General features: G+C 44.3%; 1 protein-coding gene across 2 annotated transcripts in view; it reads left to right on the top strand.

The window, feature by feature from the left end:
- Window positions 1–12,719: 12,719 nt before the first annotated feature.
- GLS (glutaminase) overlaps window positions 12,720–20,714 on the top strand; it is a 114,366-nt gene continuing 106,371 nt past the window's right edge. For both annotated transcript variants that reach the window (XM_075002007.1, XM_075002008.1), the window contains exon 1: window positions 12,720–13,078. In XM_075002007.1, coding sequence (XP_074858108.1) covers window positions 12,780–13,078 — 299 coding nt within the window. In that variant the 5' untranslated portion in view covers window positions 12,720–12,779. The remainder of the gene's footprint in view (window positions 13,079–20,714) is intronic.

Genomic DNA, 20,714 nt, shown 5'->3' with positions numbered 1-20,714 from the left:
AGGACACCGCTGGAGGCCAACAGAGTTGATTTAAATAAATACCATTTCCATACTAGCATTAATCCAACCTTTTACATTCAGACTTGGCACTACACGAACTCACATGGTCGATGTAATAATATTGACCTTAGTGCCTCCTATAATTGACCTAATGGCATTCTCAGTGACGACAGTGACATTGTAAAATTGAGCTAATTGCCTTTACATTGACTTTACCACGTAGTGTAGACGTAGCCTTAGACTCCTGATAGACGTCACTAAACTTGAGGATACATTCAGCACATATGGTCTTAGATGAATGTGAGCTGTGTGTGGTAAACAGAAGAAACTTGTAGAACAGTAAATCCTTGAGTTATGCAAGGGTTGCATTCCTGCAGCCCCTGCAGAGCTCACATTTTCGCCCAACTTGAGGGGAGCTGGGAACCAGGCTGCAGCCTGGCTCCCCTCCCCTTGCAGAGCTGTCAAACTGACCAGGGCAGTGGCATCGGTCACTTTCCTAACTCCAGACAGTGGTGGGGAGCCAGAAACCAGGGCAGCCCGGCTCCCAGTTCCCCTATAGCCCCTGGAGCCAGGAAACTGACCAGGGCTGCTGTCCTGGTCAGTTTCCAGCTCTGCAAGCGAAGGGGAGCTGGGAGTTAGGCTGCCACCTGGTTCCCAGCTCCCTGCCACTCTGGGGACTAGGAAATCACTCCTGTCAGAGTCATCAGCCTGACTCATGGCTGCCACCCTTGACAGGAGCATTTTCCTGCTTCTGTCAGGGGCAGCAGTTACATTAACCTGAGACACACTGGTTGCGCATATCTTGAGGATGTACTGTAATTTCAGAAACGGTTTATATTTCTCCTTAAAATTCATCTTGTAAATGAGTTAGTCCACACAAAAAAGCTGATGTCATTTCTGATTTTGTCACAAGAGGCGAAGTGGGACTCGACCCACGAAAGCTTATGCTCCAAAATATCTGTTAGTCTATAAGGTGCCACAGGATTTCTTGTTGTTTTAGTGGCAGAAACAGCTGGTTTGGGGAGTCCAGAGAGTGGTGTAATCTGGAATATATGAGGCCCTACCATGCAGCAAATAGCTATTGCAGCAAGAACAGCATAATCAACAGAGCCTTTTGAGTCCCACTGCTTCTGAATGTGGGTTATGGGGCAGATAACCTGTTCCCTTTAAAATATACAAAAGGTAGAGAAGCAGGAAGCTGGATGCTGCAGCTATGTCTACACTACAGCAGTCCTTTGAAAGAAGTTCTTTCAGAAGATCTCTTCTGAAAAAACTTCTTTTGAAAGATCGTCACCACGCACAAAAAAAAGGATCAAAAATTGATTCTCTCTTTTGAGAGAGAGCAGCCACACTCCAGTGCTCTTTTGAACGAATGGGTCAGGAAATGCTTCAGATTGAAAAATCTGGCACCATGGAGGACTCCTGTTTGGAAAAAAGGTCCCCCCAGGATGTCTACGTGTGTTTTTTCCAAAAGAAACTTTTAGAAAAAGGCACTCTTCCTCATTCAGGAGTGGGAGAGGGCCACCAGAAAAAGTGCCATGTTCTTCCAATTTAATATTGAAAGAACACATTTTGTGTGTAGATGTTCCGTGTTATTTTTCAAAAGAGCCCCAGGTTTTTAAAAAAAAACTTGCTTGTGTAGACACAGCCTGCCTGAAGATCTTATAAGGTGTGATGGGATCAGCTGTCTGCCTCCATAAACACCTGATATGGGGAGGGATGGTAACTGTATCTATCCAGAAACAGCCCCAAAGTAGGAATATGGATTGGTGGTATGTGTAAAGATGGATTAAACATGGAACCTGAGCCTTTTACTCCCCAAAGTTGGACCAAGTTTCAGAAAGGGTTTCAGTGTAGGCTGAGTTTTCCAAAATCCAGCAAGTTACAAACCTATATAACTGGAAACCATACTAGATTATTGACAGAGGAAATATTAACACGAGCAAGAGTCAGAGTAATATTAAATGGAAAGGTTGGTCCTCTGTCTTGTGTTTTTGCATAAAATCTGAAGCACTCAGATGCCCTGACTTCTGTGCAAATTGCTCCACTGCAATAAATGTTTGAAAAGGTAGTGTAATTAAACACACCTCCCTAACTAAGGACACATAGTTCTTTGCTGGCACTCCCCTTTGGACCAGAGTCAGACTTGCGTAATCATAAATTCTAAACATACTTCTAGGTCTTAGAGAGCATGCCCAGCGTCTGGGTTTGGCAGCTTTATATGATTAGCAATAAAATATTCATGAGTTCTTGTCAACAATCAGTGCTGGATTGCCACCTTGATTATTCCTTCCTTCTGAACCTTAACACAGTGTCATAAATGTTTAATACCCATTAGAAATTATCAATGTTTTGGGAGTATTGGAGAGTTGATAATCTTGTTCAAATAGTAAGTAACCTTGGAGTATAAGGGAACATTGCATGGCACTGTAATTGATGCTGGTAGTTTGTCCTCATGTCACCAGAATCACAGGGTTAAATACTTTAATGAGTTCTTCATGGGTATTTGCTTCTTTTTCAGGTTATTTTACCTTCTAAACAGATATAGACATTCTTAAGAGCTAGAGAAAAAAAAAAGCCCCATCCTCTCAGGATGATCACTCTGTTTTATTAAAAAAACATCATTCCACTAAGTCTCCATGGGCTTGCTCCTTTTAAATCTATAGGAATTTTCACCAGTTTTTGCACTGGGAGGCTGGAACCCTTAATCAGCTAACCAGGATCAATTCCTCCTCCTTCAGTAATACAACAGAAAATACATATGGAAGGTGGAACACAGTTCCAGACTTTGCTAGAAGAATTGGCATTAATTTATCCTTCATCAGAGCTACAGCTTCTACTATAATGACATAAAAAGAAATTCACAGCTTGATCAGGCCATGTTACTCTGCCATTTTAGGGACACTTTTTTATTGGTACTTGTGCTATCTCTCTACTCCAACAGCTCTTCCTCTGTGAAACCCCAGATCTGAATGTCCTTGTGCTAGTTGATAGCATTCTAACAAATGGGATTTATGGCTTGTCCTGTTCAGCTGCTTCCCCAGAAAGTGTCCCTCCACCCCAATGGACGGACAGCCAAGCCATTTCCTGTTCTTAAATCTGGATTTTGCCAAACCTGCTTGTGGCCAGATCTTCAGGCTGGATCATTCTACATCCATGGAAATATGAAACAAAAGGGAATGGATTTTTTCAATCATTTGAAAGCAGTAAAGCTGTAGGATGATAATATCTGACCCTGGTGTGGGTGATCAAAAAGATCTCTGGAGGAGTAGTGCTGCTGAGGCCTGGTTGTATACAAATGTTGCCAAACTGTTAAAATAACATACCCCTGGTGTCTATTAGGCCTAGAGATGATCCACTCAAGCCGTGTCTACACGTGCACGCTACTTCGAAGTAGTGGCACTAACTTCGAAATAGCGCCCGTCACGGCTACACATGTTGGGCGCTATTTCGATGTTAACATCGACGTTAGGCAGCGAGACGTCGAAGCCGCTAACCCCATGAGGGGATGGGAATAGCGCCCTACTTCGACATTCAACATCGAAATAGTGGGGTCCGCCATGGCGGACATCAGCTGAGGGGTTGAGAGACGCTTTCTCTCCAGCCCCTGCGGGGCTCTATGGTCACCGTGTGCAGCAGCCCTTAGCCCAGGGCTTCTGGCTGCTGCTGCGGCAGCTGGGGATCCATGCTGCATGCACAGGGTCTGCAACCAGTTGTCGGCTCTGTGGATCTTGTGTTGTTTAGTGCAACTGTGTCTGGGAGGGGCCCTTTAAGGGAGCGGCTTGCTGTTGAGTCCGCCCTGTGACGCTGTCTGCAGCTGTGCCTGGCACCCTTATTTCGATGTGTGCTACTTTGGCGTGTAGACGTTCCCTCGCAGTGCCTATTTCGATGTGGTGCTGCGCAACGTCGATGTTGAACATCGACATTGCCAGCCCTGGAGGACATGTAGACGTTATTCATCGAAATAGCCTATTTCGATGTCGCCACATCAAAATAGGCCACTTCAATGTAGGCTTCACGTGTAGACGTAGCCTCAGTGAGCAGTTGATCACTGTGTCAGTCTGGCTATGTCTCCCTCTCTATAAAGTTAATCCTTGAGGTGTTTATTGCATTTTGTCTTAAACAGAAGATAAGCAATTCTGGGTGCATCTTATACTTTATTCTGTGGTAGTCTAATGCCTAGTACAACATGATAAGACAGCAGTAAGTATTTTCCTACCTAATGTAAAGCAAAGCCACATGGTCATGAACAGATGGCTATTTTTGAAAAGTTGTGCTGAATATGCTTGTTAAAGGTATATAGTTGATGTTTGACCCCATAGAAAATATTTGTGACTAAACTGTGTGGTATTTGTAACACAAAATTTTAGAAACACATTTTAAAGCAGATAACTGGGTCTATGTTTGATGCATCATGAGAGACTTCTGCTTAAGTGGGTCAGTTACTTCATGAGGTGAGGTTGCCGATGGGTAAAGAATGTCACATATGAAAATAACATTCCAAGTTTTTGAGGCTGCATTGTGCCCGAAGAGTGAGCATAATGCCTCACTAAAGCAAGCTGAGACTAATACGCAATGAACATACTGCACAAAGCGGGAGGCAAATATATTTGACAATTAATGACATTCCTAATCTGCTCCAAAAGAAGCACCAAATATTTCATTGTAGTTTGGGGAGAAGTGTGGGTAATTCCCGTGTATGAATCATAATGTGGTATTTGCATTTTCCATTACCTTTCTGACATTATAAAATCTCTAATTTACTATTATTTCAGCTCTCTCTCTGTGAATTACTGCTTTCCAACAATTTCTCCCTCCCAGGGTTTCAAACTACCTTGTAGAAATGTTTTAATCTCCATTATTCTAGGTTAAATAACACTTTATTTACTGCTTCTATGTCTATCCATGGAGGAATCTATTATGTATTTCATATTGCACCTGAAGAGGGGAATACACTGGCAACTAAATGGCTTTTGTTTTAATCAATGTCAGAATGTAACTGGGTTGAAGGTAAACTCTGGGACTTCCTGGTGTGTTCTGTACTGGGCCTGGATTCCTTAGCAAGGGGGAGCGCTCCTCTGGGCCCCTGGAGGGAGATGGGGTAGGACAGTTCTTCAAGGCCAGCCACCCCAGGACTACAAAGACGGAAGCTGAGAGCCCTGGGGCTCTGGTGGTGATGTGAAGGGTCTGGAGCTTGTGGCTGCTGCCATGTTAGCTGGGAGCCCGGGCACTTGTAAGCCATTAGGCCTCTGGTAGCTGCTCCTTTTATTGCCCCCATGTCATCGACCCTGTCAGCAGGGTCTGGCAGTGCTGTCACAGCAGCACTTTAACCTTGCTGCCTCTTTTTCCCTGAAAAAAAAAGGGGCAGGGAAGCACTGCCAGATCCTACTGACAGGGCTGCCAACAGGGGAAAGCCAAAATTTGGCCATATCTGGGCCAGTACCAGAGGCCAGTTCTTCCCAGTGCACTGCACCAGCCCACTTTCACCTCCGAATACAACCCAAATGTATAGTGTGTTGGCCCAAAAGCACACTCTAATGCTATGTTACCAATTCTCCATCCTTACTCACATGAGTAAATCTTACCTGTGCAAATGTAGGTAGTCCATCATGTCCGACGATGATGTCTTGAGCTTGCACAGGCTTATTGGTTGTGGACTCGCATGTGGCTGAGGAGACCAAGCTTTGAACGGCATGCGCGTTCACAGTGGGGGCAAAGGAATTGTCCTGGCTCTGTTGGTGCGGCTGCTGCTGTTGCTTTCTTCCTCTCACGAGCACCAATGAGACGTACACGTCACTGCTCTTCAAAGTTGTCATATGCGTGTTGTGTGAGAGCACGCCAGCCTATTTGGTCTTTTGCATGCTGCTCTAGCTGATCTGGTTTTAAACCACCATGAGCAATGTTGGCCTACATGCAGTCTTTATATCTCTTGCGAGGCCCACTTGGATTCCTTTTGCCCTGGGAGAGTTCACTGCAGAGGAGTTGCTTAGGGATTCTTGACTCCTCCACTCGTATGACGTGGTCTGTCCAGCAACTCTGGGCTTTCAGAATCATGGCTTTGATGCTCATGGTTCCTGCTCTGTCCAGGACTTCCAGGTTCGTAACTCTGTCTTGACATCTAGGCTACGTCTACACGTGAAGCCAACATCGAAATAGCTTATTTCGATGTAGCAACATCGAAATAGGCTATTTCGATGAATAACGTCTACACGTCCTCCAGGGCTGGCAACGTCGATGTTCAACTTCGACGTTGCGTGGCACCACATCGAGATAGGCACTGCGAGGGTACGTCTACACGCCAAAGTACCACACATCGAAATAAGGGTGCCAGGAACAGCTGCAGACAGGGTCACAGGGCGGACTCAACAGCAAGCCGCTCCCTTAAAGGGCCCCTCCCAGACACAGTTGCACTAAACAACACAAGATCCACAGAGCCGACAACTGGTTGCAGACCCTGTGCATGCAGCATGGATCCCCAGCTGCCGCAGCAGCAGCCAGAAGCCCTGGGCTAAGGGCTGCTGCCCACGGTGACCATAGAGCCCCGCAGGGGCTGGAGAGAGAGCATCTCTCAACCCCTCAGCTGATGGCCGCCATGGCGGACCCCGCTATTTTGAAGTTGCGGGACGCGCAACAACTACACGGTCCCTACTTCGACGTTGAACGTCAAAGTAGGGCGCTATTCCTATCCCCTCATGGGGTTAGCGACTTCGACGTCTCGCCGCCTAAAGTCGAAGTTAACTTCGAAATAGCGGCCGGCGCGTGTAGCTGTGACGGGCGCTATTTCGAAGTTAGTGCCGCTACTTCGAAGTAGCGTGCACGTGTAGACACGGCTCTAATGTGCAGTATTGACCTCAGGCTGCATGTATGGAAGCGCTCCAGCAGTTTTATAAAACCTGTACAAATAAAGCCACTGGAATCAATGGAATCACATGAGTGGATATGGATTGCTCCCGGGAGAAAGGGTTTGTGTATCATGTCCTTAGCCCCCTTCTGGAGAGCACTGAGCATAATAACAAATAGTATGAAGCCAACACATACATTTAAATTAGTAAAGTAAATATTTCTGTGTCCTATTCAAGTTAATCCTTCATTTCTGCTGCTTATCTGAGATCTGTCCTGCAGATCTGATGGGAGGCTTTAGCCCTTCCGTAAAGCTATTATGGATGTACGTGCTTGAACTGGGAAAACCTTGTTTTTCTTATGGGTTTAGCACAAAGTACACCCCTCTCCTAGCAGAATGAAAGACAATCTCTGAAATACAGATTATTTGCAGGGAAGTATATTGTACATTTTGATACTGTATTTTCCAGTAAAATGCAAGGCGGTGAGTCAAAAAATAAAAAGTGGTGCAAATATGTCAAATGAGATCCATTCAAAATATCTGCAATTGTTTTTGGACAGAGAGACTGTATCCTCCTATATTTCCACAGAATACAATATGGCTGCTATAAATACAAATTGTAATAGTGGAAATTAATAATAATTTTGCTCAAGATTACTGTTGGCTGCTTAGGCAACTGCCTCTGAAAATAAAAACACAATGCATTTTAATGTCATGTTTTTGCACTTTGCTGCAAATCATTTTTGTGGCTTACTTGCTTATGTTTCCCTTGGGGTATTATGCTACATATAATAGTGTAGCAGATGGCCTCAACATAGCGGATGGGAGAAGCTGTGGATGAGATGCTTTGATTTTAGTAAGGCTTGTGATAGTCCCACATGACAGTCTTATAAGCAAACTAGGGAAATGGGGTCTAGATCAGATTGCTATAAAGTGGGTGTGAGGCTTCCTCTGAGACCCATGATTGCAGTTCAAATTTTTTATCGCCCCAGCCTCCGGCATAGAATCATGGAATCCAAGGGCTGGAAGGGACCCCAGGAGGTCATCAAGTCCAGCCCCCTGCCTAAAGCTGGATCAACCCCAACTAAATCATCCCAGCCAGGACTATGTCAAGCCAGGACTTAAAAACTTCTGGGGATGGAGAGTCCACCACCTCTCTCGTTAACGCTTTCCAGTGCTTCACCACCCTCCTGGTGAAATAGTTTATCCTAATATCCAACATGAGGGAGTCTGCTCTTGTATACACTTCTCAAGACTTTGCCAGTTTAGTTTTGCTTTACAGGTTAACAGTAGGTGCAATCCAATCCCTGAATCCTGCTTGAGGAGCGTTCCCCTGTAGCATCCTGTCCCTGTCGCTGGAGGTATGCCTATACTTACTGGGGGGCTCAACGTGCCTCAATTGATCCTCTGGAGTTTGATTTTGCCACCTCTGTGAAGACGTGGCAAAATCAATCTTTCTGGATATTGTGAGGAGTAAGGGCCGTTGGCGTGAGTCCAAAGAGCCCCATCTACACAAGAGCAGCAAGTTGATCTTTGTAGGATGGAAATTTCTGAGGCAGGTTATGGTATCCTGCTAAAGACCCCCTATTTGAATCCTAATGTCTGGAGTAAGCCTATAATCCTATAGTTCAGAAACCCAGTTAGCATGAGTGGAGAGATACCTCGCTACCCCCCCTCGCTCACTCACCTGACTCAGGGAAAGTTGTCCCAGCTTGGTCAGGACCTTGGAGTCTGAAGGGAGGGATAGTTGCCTCAGCAACCACATTGCAAAGAGAGGCCCTGCATATGAGAACCTAATGATGGTGCTTTCTCCTCTGCCATCCCAGACTGGTATTCAAAACAAATATATTATTGCTTTATGCTGTTAACGCCTTTTGCTTCAACACTCTAAATAAGCACCCCTGAATGTGCCAGTATGGAGACACCATCGTTACCCTTCTAGACACATCATCTATCCTATCCAACATAAATACGTTCTTGTCTGTTTTGTTCTAATAACTTGTTAGGAAAAACAGCTGTATTAGAGATAAGATGTTCTATAAGCTATGAGTGGGGATACTCTGTAACCTTTTTCAGATTATTGGCTTATTGTGCTCATTTTGTCTTGCTGCCAGGACCTAACCAGGCTTGGTTGACACCCGTGCTGTAGCTTTCCCCCCGCCCATCAATAATCTATATAATCATTGTAACCTATTGTCTGGCAGTGCTCCACTGAGTCCTGATGGGTGAAGTGGCACTCCACCAGCACTGTGTGTAATAAACCCTCCTGCTTGCTTCATATACTGTGTCCAGACTTTATTTCCAACAATCTTGATATGTTGATTGCATATCTGGGATCAACTTTCTGCCCTTGCGTAGACCAGGCTTGGCTCTCATAGAAATTAGCAAGTAATCTGCCTCTCATAGAAGAAGTATACACCCAACTGGAGGGTTACAACTACTGTTTCAGTTCCTTTATGTCAGCACGGTATTGTAATCTATTTACAGTGCAAACAAATATAAATTTATTGACAAAGAATAGATTCAAGTGACTATTGAGTGAACAAAGGGAACAAATGGTCACCCATGAACTTATAATGTGCTTTCTAGTGACTAATCTGTATTTTCCTGCATCTGTTAAGAGGCAGCAAAATCGACATCTCTGGGCTCAACCATCGACCTCTGTACTCTATGCTATCGCATGGAGTAAGGGACGTCAGCACAAGCCTAAAGAGGCCTGGATCATACTAGGTAAGAAAATTGATTCTGATACGTCAATTCTAGCAATGCTAATGCTGTAGCAAGAATTGCATACTGGTAATCGACTTTCTACCCTTGTGTAGATCTAGCTTAAGACTTAGTAGATAGACTACAACCTTTTGTCTAAAGCAATTTCTCACTCTCAAGTCTTTCTGTGGAGCTATGGGATCCATTCTTTCATGAATTGCTCCTTTCCACCAAGATTGTTCTTCAGCGAAATGGAAAATAGCATGATTTCCTTGTTGTCCTTTGAAGTGCATTCCTATTATTTTGTTCCCAGTGTGCTGGCATCATGTTGAGTTCCCATCCCCCATCAACCTGTTTTGATTTTACTTGCAAATGTAGCTCTCGTTGTTGGCTCTCACTGCTTAATCCACAAGTGAGAGATTCTTTCTGGTCTAAAGAAACCTTTTTCTCCTTTTGTTTGGTTACAAGCTTTAAAGTATAATGTTAATAGGTACACATAATTCCTTATTGTATTTATAAATGCACTTCACAATAATGTTGACGACCAGTGTGTCACAAGCTTCCATTTGATACCTCACATGAAATCTTCGTAGATAAATGCTGACAGAAATGCATTTGTTGTTGTTTGGACTTCTTAAAAGCCGCTGAGAACAGTAAATCCTTTCACTTTTGACACTAGTAAATACTGAGGATCACATTGGGTGCAAAAGTGATTGGAGGACAATACTCCAGTCTTGTCTTCACTCCTGCAAAGATCAGCCTGGTGAAGGTTGATCTTCCAGAGTTTGATTTCACGTTATCTGGTAGACGTGCAAAAATCAATCTCTCTGCAGTTGGCAGTCGACCGCTGGTACTCCTCACGATAGCAAGGAGTAAGGGAGTTTAATGGGAGAAATCCTTTCCTCAGGGAGGACAGATCTTACAGTTGACTGCAGATATGTTGATTCTAGTCACACAATTACCATAACTAGAATCTGCAGTCGACTGTAAGGTCCAGTGTACACCAAGCCGCAGAGTAGAAACAAATGCTGCCTACCATATGTGGCTGTGAATACTCTAGTAATCAGCTGGGTGGCACCCAAATGCTCAGCTTACAAGGGGATACTGGACCTGGTATGTTAAAGGCCTTTATAGAGAGGACTGTGATCAATTGTTCTCCATGTCCTCTTAAAATGGGACAAGAAGAAATTTACATAATCTGCAGCAAAGGAGATTGAGGTTATTTTATGAGGGAAAATATTCTACTACAAGGTTGAATAAACTTCCAAGGTAGCCTGTGGAACCCATCATTGGAGGATCATCTACTTACGATCCTGCCTTAGTACAGGGAGTAGCACTAGATGGCCATTTAAGACCCCTTCCAGCCCAACATTTCTTTGATCTTATGAACACATATCTTTTGATATTTCTAAAAACATACAGGTGAACAAACCCCAGCATGGGTGCCAAGAGTGAAATGTGAGACAATTTTCACTGTCATGCAAGGCAGGAGATCAGCCCCTTCCCCTTCCCCTTCCCCTTCTCTCCTGTGCAGTTGGGAGCTTGCTCAAAACCATGCCACCTGTGGATTAAAAAAGGACCAATTAATGCTAATTAATGCCACCACCTAAAAGGTAAAGCTCTGGATTATTTTTAATGCTGAAAAAGAAAGGAAGTAGGGGCAGCATATCGGGGGTGTTTGCCCCACACCACTATGCTCCTACAAACAGGATGGTTCTGTAGCCAGGGGTGGTGGCCCTAGCCTCTGTTTGCCAGAAGCTGGAAATGTGTGACAGGTTGTTCTGTTCCTTTCCTCTGGGCCACCTGGCATTGTGCCACTTAAGAACACTAGCCTAGATGGACCTTTGGTTTGATGCAGTATGTTTGTTCTCAGGATATCAACACAGCCCTTGAGCAATGTAAGTAGATGTTTTTGTTAGCTTTAATTCAGTTGCCTATATTTTTTAAGAAATCTGAACATGGATGATCATTTATAAATGATTTCTGAGCTGATTTGCATACTGGAGAATAAAAGCTTTTCTTCAAACAGAATAGACTTTTAGGATGACCAGCCTAACACAGGGCTCTAGGGATGCAAAGTACTTCACCACTGCGTCCAGAGGAGCTTTAACTGGCTTAACCATTTCATGTACTAGTGCTTTCACTTTAATCAGTATATCTTAATAGAAACTCCTGTATTATTTATATGATCATAATACATCTGTAGAAAAAAAGCATTGAAACTTAACCGAATAATAGCACACAATAACTTAGTCAAAAGGGGATCGCTATGTTGCTCTGGTGAGTCTGTAATAAAGGTCAATCGATTGGCCAACTATTTTGTCTGCTCCATTAGGGGGCAGTACAGTTGATCGTTCATGACGGTCGTTGGTGCCCATGGTAACGTCCATGTGACATTACATAACTCGTCTCCTTCTAGCATCGAAGCTTCTCGCTTGGCCTCGGCTAAGATGAAGCCGAGTGTCCATGTTTAGCACTGGCCCTTTGGGGTTTCTGCGGGACACTATTCTCCCCGTCTTCCTGCAAGCGTCCCTAGGCCGAGCTTCTGCGTGGAGCGGGGCAGGGCGCAGCTGGATGGGCTGCTGACGTTCTGGCCCCGGAAACTGGCTGTAGCTCCGAGCCTCTCGCGCCAGCTCTGGGCCGTCAGGAAGGTGCCCACGAGGGGCAGCTCCAGCCGGAGTTTGTAAAGGGCGATCGATGCGCACTGCTGCCGCCACGAGGCGCCCACTTTCACCCGCGGCTGCTTTCGCAGGCAGTGCCCGGGGAGCCGCCGGCCCCTCCCCAGAGCGGCTCGTGCCGGGGCGCCCAGGAGGGGGCGAGACGGCGACGCTCGCTCCTACGTGGCGACCTGCACGCACGGGCTTGGGGCCCAAAGCCTCTCGCCTCAGGCTGCAGCCCAGCTCCCCCACCCCCGTCCCCCGCCTGGCGCCACATGCTCCCGCCACGCCTCGTTTTCTTTTCTCCGCCCCGCCCTGCGCCCCGGCACTGCCGTTGACTTCAGCAACTGCCTCAGACGCCAAGTGCGCCACAGCTTCGAGTCTGGTTTCTGGGAGGGGGCGGGGCGGATGGCGAGTGGCGTCTCCCGCGACCAATGGCCTGGCGCGGCGCCTGACAGCGAAGCGGCCGTATCCAACAGGGCAGGCGCGGGGCGGGGCGCGAAGACTCCGCCGAACTGGCTGGCCGGCGCGTCGGGTGGCGCGCGGCACTCGGCGGAGGCGAGCGGCGCGGGAGGATGCGGATCTGGAGCTCTGCGCTGTTCAGGGAGTTGCTGCGGCTCAGCCAGCCCGCGGCGGGCGGAGGCTCCGCGCTCAGGCGGTCGCTCGCCCCGTTCGCTGGGGGCGCCGGCTCGCTCCCCTCTCCCCGCCTGGGGCTGCCGCCGCTCCCCGCCCGCAGCGTCTGCACCCGCTCGGAGGGGGCCCTGCAGGAGCCGGGCAAGGGGCCGTCGGTGTCCGCCAGGGCGCCGCCCGCCGACAGCGGCAACAACAACAACCACAACAGCGGCCAGGAGCCGGCCGGCGGCGCGGGGGACAAGTGAGTCTCGAGGGCGGCGGCGGCGGCTGGAGGCCGGCGGCTCGGGCGGGGCGCGCCACGCGGTGCGATGCCGCTGGCGGCGGGCGGTGCCTGCGCTGTGTGGATGGGACCTCCTTCCACGCTCCTGCAGCAGGGCCCGGGCTCGGGCGATCGGGGTCTGGGGGTTGGGCTGAGCGAGCCCCCCACTGGGCGGGCGCTTTGGGGGTGTACGTTCAGCCAGAGCAGCGGCTCATCGGGACCGCTCGTGGCGGGGCCAGGAGTCCGCCATGGTCCCCTCGCCGGACAGGGCACGCGTGTAGCTGCAGTGAGGGACAGGGCGAGCTTTTCGGAAGCAGGGAAATTCCACTCTTCTGAGTCCCTTCTCCACCTCTGCTGGGCCTTTTTCAGTGATCTCCTTCCGCAGCGAGACGGGCACGTCGCAGAGGCCCAAATTCACTTCCATACTTTTACTGTATCCTGTGTATGGACTCATTGTGGGTGTTTCTCTTTCTCCCTCAAGGGCAAAAGCAGATAGGTGCTGCATATAGGCTAAAAGAAATGGTGAGGTGTGCATCGTCAAGTAAAAAAAAATCTCAAAATAGTTCTGGTACAGGTTTTGCTTTGTGAATATCTGTGCTGAATGCATTTAATTTTTAAAAACCTTTTTTTTTAATGCTTTGGATCTGCAGATTTTAGCAGAATATGAGCATGATATTTTGGGGCCTTTATCTGCTGTAATCCAAATGGGAAGTAAGGAGCAGTGTCAAATTATGAATATGTAGCTGGGAGAAATAGTTGCTTCTGTAAACGAGAGATCAGTGATAATCTTGAACATATTGACTCCTGGAAGATGCTAGGATAATGTTCCGTAAAAATAACTATGATGCTGGTGATCAGGAAATACATACATTTCAGGTACGACCATAAATGCTTGCACTCTTTTGTTAAAATGGTGTTTTGTATGGGGGGAAAAACACTACAGGTAACATTTTATACTTGTAGTAATTATTAAAGGTTACTTCAGTGCTGTTCAGTCATGTATTAGCAATCTTATAATGGTATTCTCAGTTACATAGCTACATGTGGTGATTTGTACCTGCTAACCATTAGATTCTGTGATCTTCAACCTATAATTAGAGGGGGGGAATTAATGAGTGTGCATTACAGTGGACACCTGAGATACCCACACTAGAATTGCACTTATTTTGGGTTAATGCCACTTGCAGTAGGGAAACTGACCAGAGCTGCTGGGCTGATCAGTGTCCTGGCTCCTGTCCTGTGGCTGGTTCTCAGCTGTGCCACTGACAGGAGCAGGGAAACTGATGAGGGCAGTAGCTGCTGGTCAGTTTTCCTGCTCTGCAAGCAGGGAGAGCTGGGAAACTGACCAGGACTGCTGCCCTCATCAGTTTTCTGATTTCCCCAAGAGGTGCATGCAAAATGTCACTTATGTTGGGGGTCTACTGCACACTTGTTTATACTGATTCCCATGGAATGTGCCTGTGGGACTAGCTAGGTGGATTGATCCTAATTTACATATTTGTCTCAAGATTGCATGAGGGTAGGGAAGTGGTGACAGAGAGCAATGAAAAGCTTATTGCTGGTGATATTCAAGAGCAGGTTAGACAGACAGCTATCGGGGATGGTCTATGACTCTAGGTGGTGTTTGGTCCTGCCAAGAGGGCGGGAAACTGGACTCTGACCTTGAGGTCCGTTCCAGTTCTAGTGTTCTATGATTCTAAGCTCATTTTAATGTTTGAGAGACTAAAATTTATCATTCATTGGGCCAGATTTATTGGCTAGAAAAGGGTGCAAAACATAGGAATAGGAATTCTTTTATTAAAGTTTAGGGAACAACACATTTGTTTAAAAATTTGGGCATCTCACAAATGCTCTTGACTGCTGGGAAAGGAAAACATGCTAAAACATCTGTCTGAAAGACTCCATCTTTCATGGCAACCTGTATCTGCTATTGGTCTTGTAAATGTGAAGTGCTACCTCTTCAAAGGTTTAGAAGAGAGAATAAGCTATCTCCCTCCCTGCTTTCCTCTTTTGCCCTTCAGAGCTTTGTGCCCTGCTTCTTTCTTTCTCTCTGATCTTTGGCTTTTGTGAGGGCAGGTCATCCCCCGTGTTGGGCATATGAAATGTGTGTTATAAATACTCATAATTCACATAAACACAATATTTATTCACCGTATATTTTATTTGCAACATTTGCTGCTTGGCTATAGTTTCATAAATTATCTTAAATATAAACTAATAGCGTAACTTTAATTTCCTTTATGGTTCTAAGTGTATTTTGTAGAATTATTGAACTTTAATGTCAAGATAGTATTTCAGTGAGGGAAACATATGTTGTTTGGTTACACACACAGAAAGGGCAGCATCCTCGCTCCCCAATGCGAATTCCTATCCATTTGTTAATTCCAAAGTAGTTATATTATCTTGCAGACTTTGCCTGTATCAACACACAAGTGAAAATAGTAAAATAATAAATCTCTAATCACTTTGATATTACTTAAAAATACTGATTGATCACACATGGATAAAAAAAAAAATCACATGCCACGTCTTAAAAATTATTCTGATTGCTTCATTTGAGGTATGGTTTTACCTGATAGCCTAAAGATACCTGATTGCAAGTGTTAGTGCTTTAATGTACAGAGAGTAGTTTCTTAGAATGACCAAAACGCCAGGCAAATTCAAACTGGCTTATAAATAAATAACCAGGTACCAAATATTCCTTTTCCAGCTGAATAACCTGTTCCAAAATGCTTCTTTTCAACCAAACTGCTCAGTGCTGGATCCTTCCAGTTGAGAATTAGTTAATACATAATTTCAGAAGATTGTTCTATTCTACAAATGTCCCAAGCACACCAAACTTTGCTCTAAAATTTTCTGTGGAAGTCTAAGAATGAGAAAAATTGGTTTCACTCTATTGTAAAAGTTTGTTGAGCCCAAATATATTTAATGTTTTAGGGACAGTATACATAGGTGGTTCTATGTACAATGCAGTATAGGAAAGACTTTTGTGTAGATAATGCAAACAAGTGTATACTCTCTGCCTCTCCCGTGTGTTGCCTTTGTTCCTCTGAGGTTGTGGGTTGAGGTCCTGCTACTCTGTGGATCCCTCCAGCCTCTTTATTTACCTGCCTGCTGTTGAAAAGAGAGTGAACTTCTCCTCTTTCTTCCTCATAAAATAAGAACAAGGGGATAGTCAGTGAAACTAAAGACGACAAATTAAAAACATAAAGAGGTGCATTTTTTTCATACAGCACAGCAGTTAGTGCTGCTCACTAACTGAGGTGAATAGCTTGGGGGCTCAGGAAGGCATTAGGTGCCAACTTGGATAAAAAGAAAATGCAGGTTTCTTCTAATAGTCTTTAAAAACTAACAGCACTGGCTGCTGTAGGAGGCTGGATAGTGAACTAAATGGATCACTGATCCGATCCAGTATGGAACTGTTTTACTGGCTCCAGAGTCTGCTTTTAGTGGTGCTCATAAATTGGAAATGTAGTAGCATAAAATTGACAGGTCACTTTATGTTCCTTTTGGGCAGTAGCGGAAATCTAGTTATTTGGTCAGCTGTTCAAAATTTGCACAATGCTGTGAGCTGCATCGGTGTCACTGGAGTTGTCCAAAGACTCAAGAAAACATTATACTGTTTTATAGTCGTCGTGTTTTTGCAGTTGAAAGTCTAGAGATTTAATTTCCTGTATGTAAAAACTTTTGTTAAATATTGGGTCAGTCAGCTTGATTTAACAGCAGCTGATGTGAAAAATTTGACTTCCCATTTCTCCAATTTAAAATACTGTACTTATTTATGCACTAAGAACAGATAAGGACTTATAAACTAATAGAACTGTTACTGTTTCTTTTCAGTTCAGAAAATTATCTGTACAATAGACAACATGCAGCATTTACAGACAGGCTGGCAACTCAAGCAAGATAAATACGTGCAACTACACCAGAAAAGTTACAGAATTTTCTGCAAAGTCCTCCATGCCAAATTTTGCATATTTATAAACTGCATTCACTTAGCATCTAAAAACACTATTTCTAGACTTCAAAATATTATACACTGTTTATAGAAATGTAGAATTACAACATAAGCACAAAAGTATCTAATTTTATTTCATATATTATAGGAGTTACAATACTATATACCTTTTAAGTCTATTGATTTTTGACCCTTTTTATGGAGTTCAATTAAGTTCCCTATGGACTTCCTGCATTGTATAGAATTGCTCTGAACACACACAAAAAAATGATTTCTGAAAATCTGAAATTCAGAGTTGAATGTTTGCTGTCACTTAGGCAATACCTACACTTGCAAAAATTTTAGTGTTAAAAAAAGGAACTGAAACCCAAGAATCTACTCTCCTGCAAGTTTCATAGGACTGAACCAGTCCTATTAATATCAAAGCAGTTTTATGGCCTTAAATATTTAATTATTAGACAGTAAGTTTGTTACTCTTACACGAGGCTCCATAGATAGGGATTCCCTAGAAGTTAGTCAGACAGGGAACGTGGGAAATAATATATGGGCAAGATCAGATGTGAAACAATCGCATATAAAAAAATCCAACACGTCTGTGAAAGGCGGACATATAAATAGTGGTAGTTTTTTAACGTGCTTTTACACAAATGCTAGGAGTCTGTCTAATAAGATGGGTGAACTGGAGTACCTCATATCAAAGGAGGAAGTTGACATAATAGGCATCTCAGAAACATGGTGGAATGAGGACAATCAGTGGGACACTATCATACCGGGATATAAATTATATCGGAAAGACAGAACAGGTCGTGCGGGTGGTGGAGTGGTACTATATGTGAAGGATAATATAGAATCAAATGAAGCAAAAATCCTAAAGGAATCAAAATGTTCCATAGAATCATTATGGATAACAATTCATTCCTCTAATATGAATATGGCATTAGGAATATATTACCGACCACCTAACCAGGACAGCGATAGTGATGCTGAAATGTTAAGGGAGATTAGAGAGGCTATCAAAATAAAAAACACAGTAATAATAGGAGATTTCAATTATCCCCATATTGATTGGGTGCATGTCACCTCAGGACGGGATTCAGAGATTAAATTTCTTGATGCCTTAAATGACTGCTTCTTGGAGCAGCTAGTACAGGAACGCACAAGGGGAGAGTCAATTCTCGATCTAGTCTTGACTGGAACACAGGATCTGGTCCAAGAGGTAACTGTTACTGGACCGCTTGGAAATAGTGACCACAATATAATAACTTTTAATATTCCTGTGTTGGGAAGAACACCGCAGCGGTCAAACACTCTGACATTTAATTTCAAAAAGGGGAATTACACTAAAATGAGGAAGCTAGTTAAACAGAAACTAAAAGGTAGAGTAATTAAACTAAAATCCCTGGAAGCTGCATGGAAACTGTTTAAAGACACCATACTAGAGGCCCAACTTAAATGTATACCCCAAATAAAAAAACACAGTAAGAGACCTAACAAAGAACCACCATGGCTAAACAGCCATGTTAAAAAGGCAGTGAGAGAGAAAAGGGCAGCTTTTAAAAAGTGGAAGTCAAATCCTAGTGAGGAAAATAGAAAGGAACATAAACACTCCCAAATTAAGTGTCATAATGTAATAAGAAAAGCCAAAAAAGATTTTGAGGAACAGCTAGCCAAAAATTCAAAAAACGATAGTAAAATGTTTTTTAAATACATTAGAAGCAGGAAGCCCGCTAAAAAAGCAGTGGGGCCCTTGGACGATAAAGATATAAAAGGAGCGATCAAGGAAGACAGTGCCATTGCGGAGCGATTAAATGATTTCTTTGCTTCAGCCTTCACGGCTGAGGATGTTACAGAGGTTCCTAAATCTGAGCCAGCCTTTTTAGGTGACAAATCTGAGGAACTCACTCAGATTGAAGTGACATTAGAGGAGGTCTTGGAGTTAATTGATAAGGTGAATAGTAACAAGTCTCCAGGACCAGACGGCATTCACCCAAGGGTTCTGAAAGAACTCAAATGTGAAATTGCGGAGTTAACAACAGTGGTTTGTAACCTATCCTTTAAATCCACTTTGGTACCAAATGACTGGAAGACGGCCAATATAACGCCAATATTTAAAAAAGGCTGTAGAGGAGACCCTCGCAATTATAGACCAATAAGTTTAACATCAGTACCAGGCAAATTAGTAGAAACACTAGTAAAGAATAAAATTGCAAGGCATGTAGAAGAGCACGAATTGTTGGGCAAAAGTCAGCATGGTTTCTGCAGAGGGAAGTCGTGTCTAACTAATCTATTAGAATTCTTTGAAGGGGTTAATAAACATGCGGACAAGGGGCACCCAGTGGACATAATATACCTAGATTTCCAGAAAGCCTTTGACACGGTCCCACACCAAAGGCTTTTATGTAAATTAGGTGGTCATGGGATAGGAGGAAAGATCCTTTCATGGATCGGGAATTGGTTAAAAGACAGAAAACAAAGGGTGGGAATAAATGGTAAATTTTCACAATGGAGGAGGGTAACTAGTGGTGTTCCCCAGGGGTCAGTCCTGGGACCGATCCTGTTCAACTTGTTCATCAACGATCTAGAAAATGAGGTAAGCAGTGAGGTGGCAATGTTTGCAGATGACACCAAGTTGTTCAGGACAGTCAAAACCAAAAGGGATTGTGAAGAACTACAAAAAGATCTCAGCAAACTGAGTGATTGGGCAGCAAAATGGCAAATGAAATTTAATGTAGGTAAGTGTAAGGTAATGCATGTTGGAAAAAATAACCCAAATTACATGTACTACATGATGGGGTCAAATTTAGCTATGACAGAACAGGAAAGGGATCTTGGAGTTATAGTGGATAGTTCTCTGAAGACATCCACGCAGTGTGCAGCGGCAGTTAGTAAGGCAAATAGGATGTTAGGAATTATTAAAAAAGGGATCAATAATAAGACAAAAGATATCATACTTCCCCTATATAAAACTATGGTACGCCCACATCTTGAGTACTGCGTGCAGATGTGGTCTCCTCACCTCAAAAAAGATATATTGGCATTAGAAAAGGTTCAGAAAAGGGCGATTAAGATGATTAGGGGTTTGGAACGGGTCCCATATGGGGAGAGGCTAGAGAGACTGGGCCTTTTCAGTTTGGAAAAGAGGCGATTGAGGGGCGATATGATAGAGGTATATAAAATCATGAATGGTGTGGAGAAAGTGAATATAGAAAAACTATTTACCTTTTCCCATAATACAAGACCTAGGGGACACCAAATGAAATTGATGGGTAGTAGGTTCAAAACTAATAAAAGGAAATTTTTCTTCACACAGCGCACAGTCAACCTGTGGAACTCCTTGCCCGAGGAGGCTGTGAAGGCCAGGACTCTATTAGGGTTTAAAAAAGAGCTTGATAAATTTTTGCAGGTTAGGTCCATAAATGGCTATTAGCCAGGGATAAAGTATGGTGCCCTGGCCTTCTGAACAAGGGCAGGAGATGGATGGCAGGAGATAAATCACTTGATCATTGTCTTCTGTTCTCCTTCTCTGGGGCACCTGGCATTGGCCACTGTCGGCAGATGGGATGCTGGGCTGGATGGACCTTTGGTCTGACCCAGTATGGCCATTCTTATGTTCTTAAGTCTTTTTTAAAAGTTGGTTTTGGGTCATGTAGCTTGCTGGTT

The sequence above is a fragment of the Carettochelys insculpta genome, chromosome 8, assembly GCF_033958435.1.
Source record: "Carettochelys insculpta isolate YL-2023 chromosome 8, ASM3395843v1, whole genome shotgun sequence".
Taxonomy (NCBI): domain Eukaryota; kingdom Metazoa; phylum Chordata; order Testudines; family Carettochelyidae; genus Carettochelys; species Carettochelys insculpta.
The sequence above is the reverse complement of the archived record's forward strand: the minus strand, read 5'-3'. Positions and strand labels throughout refer to the sequence as shown.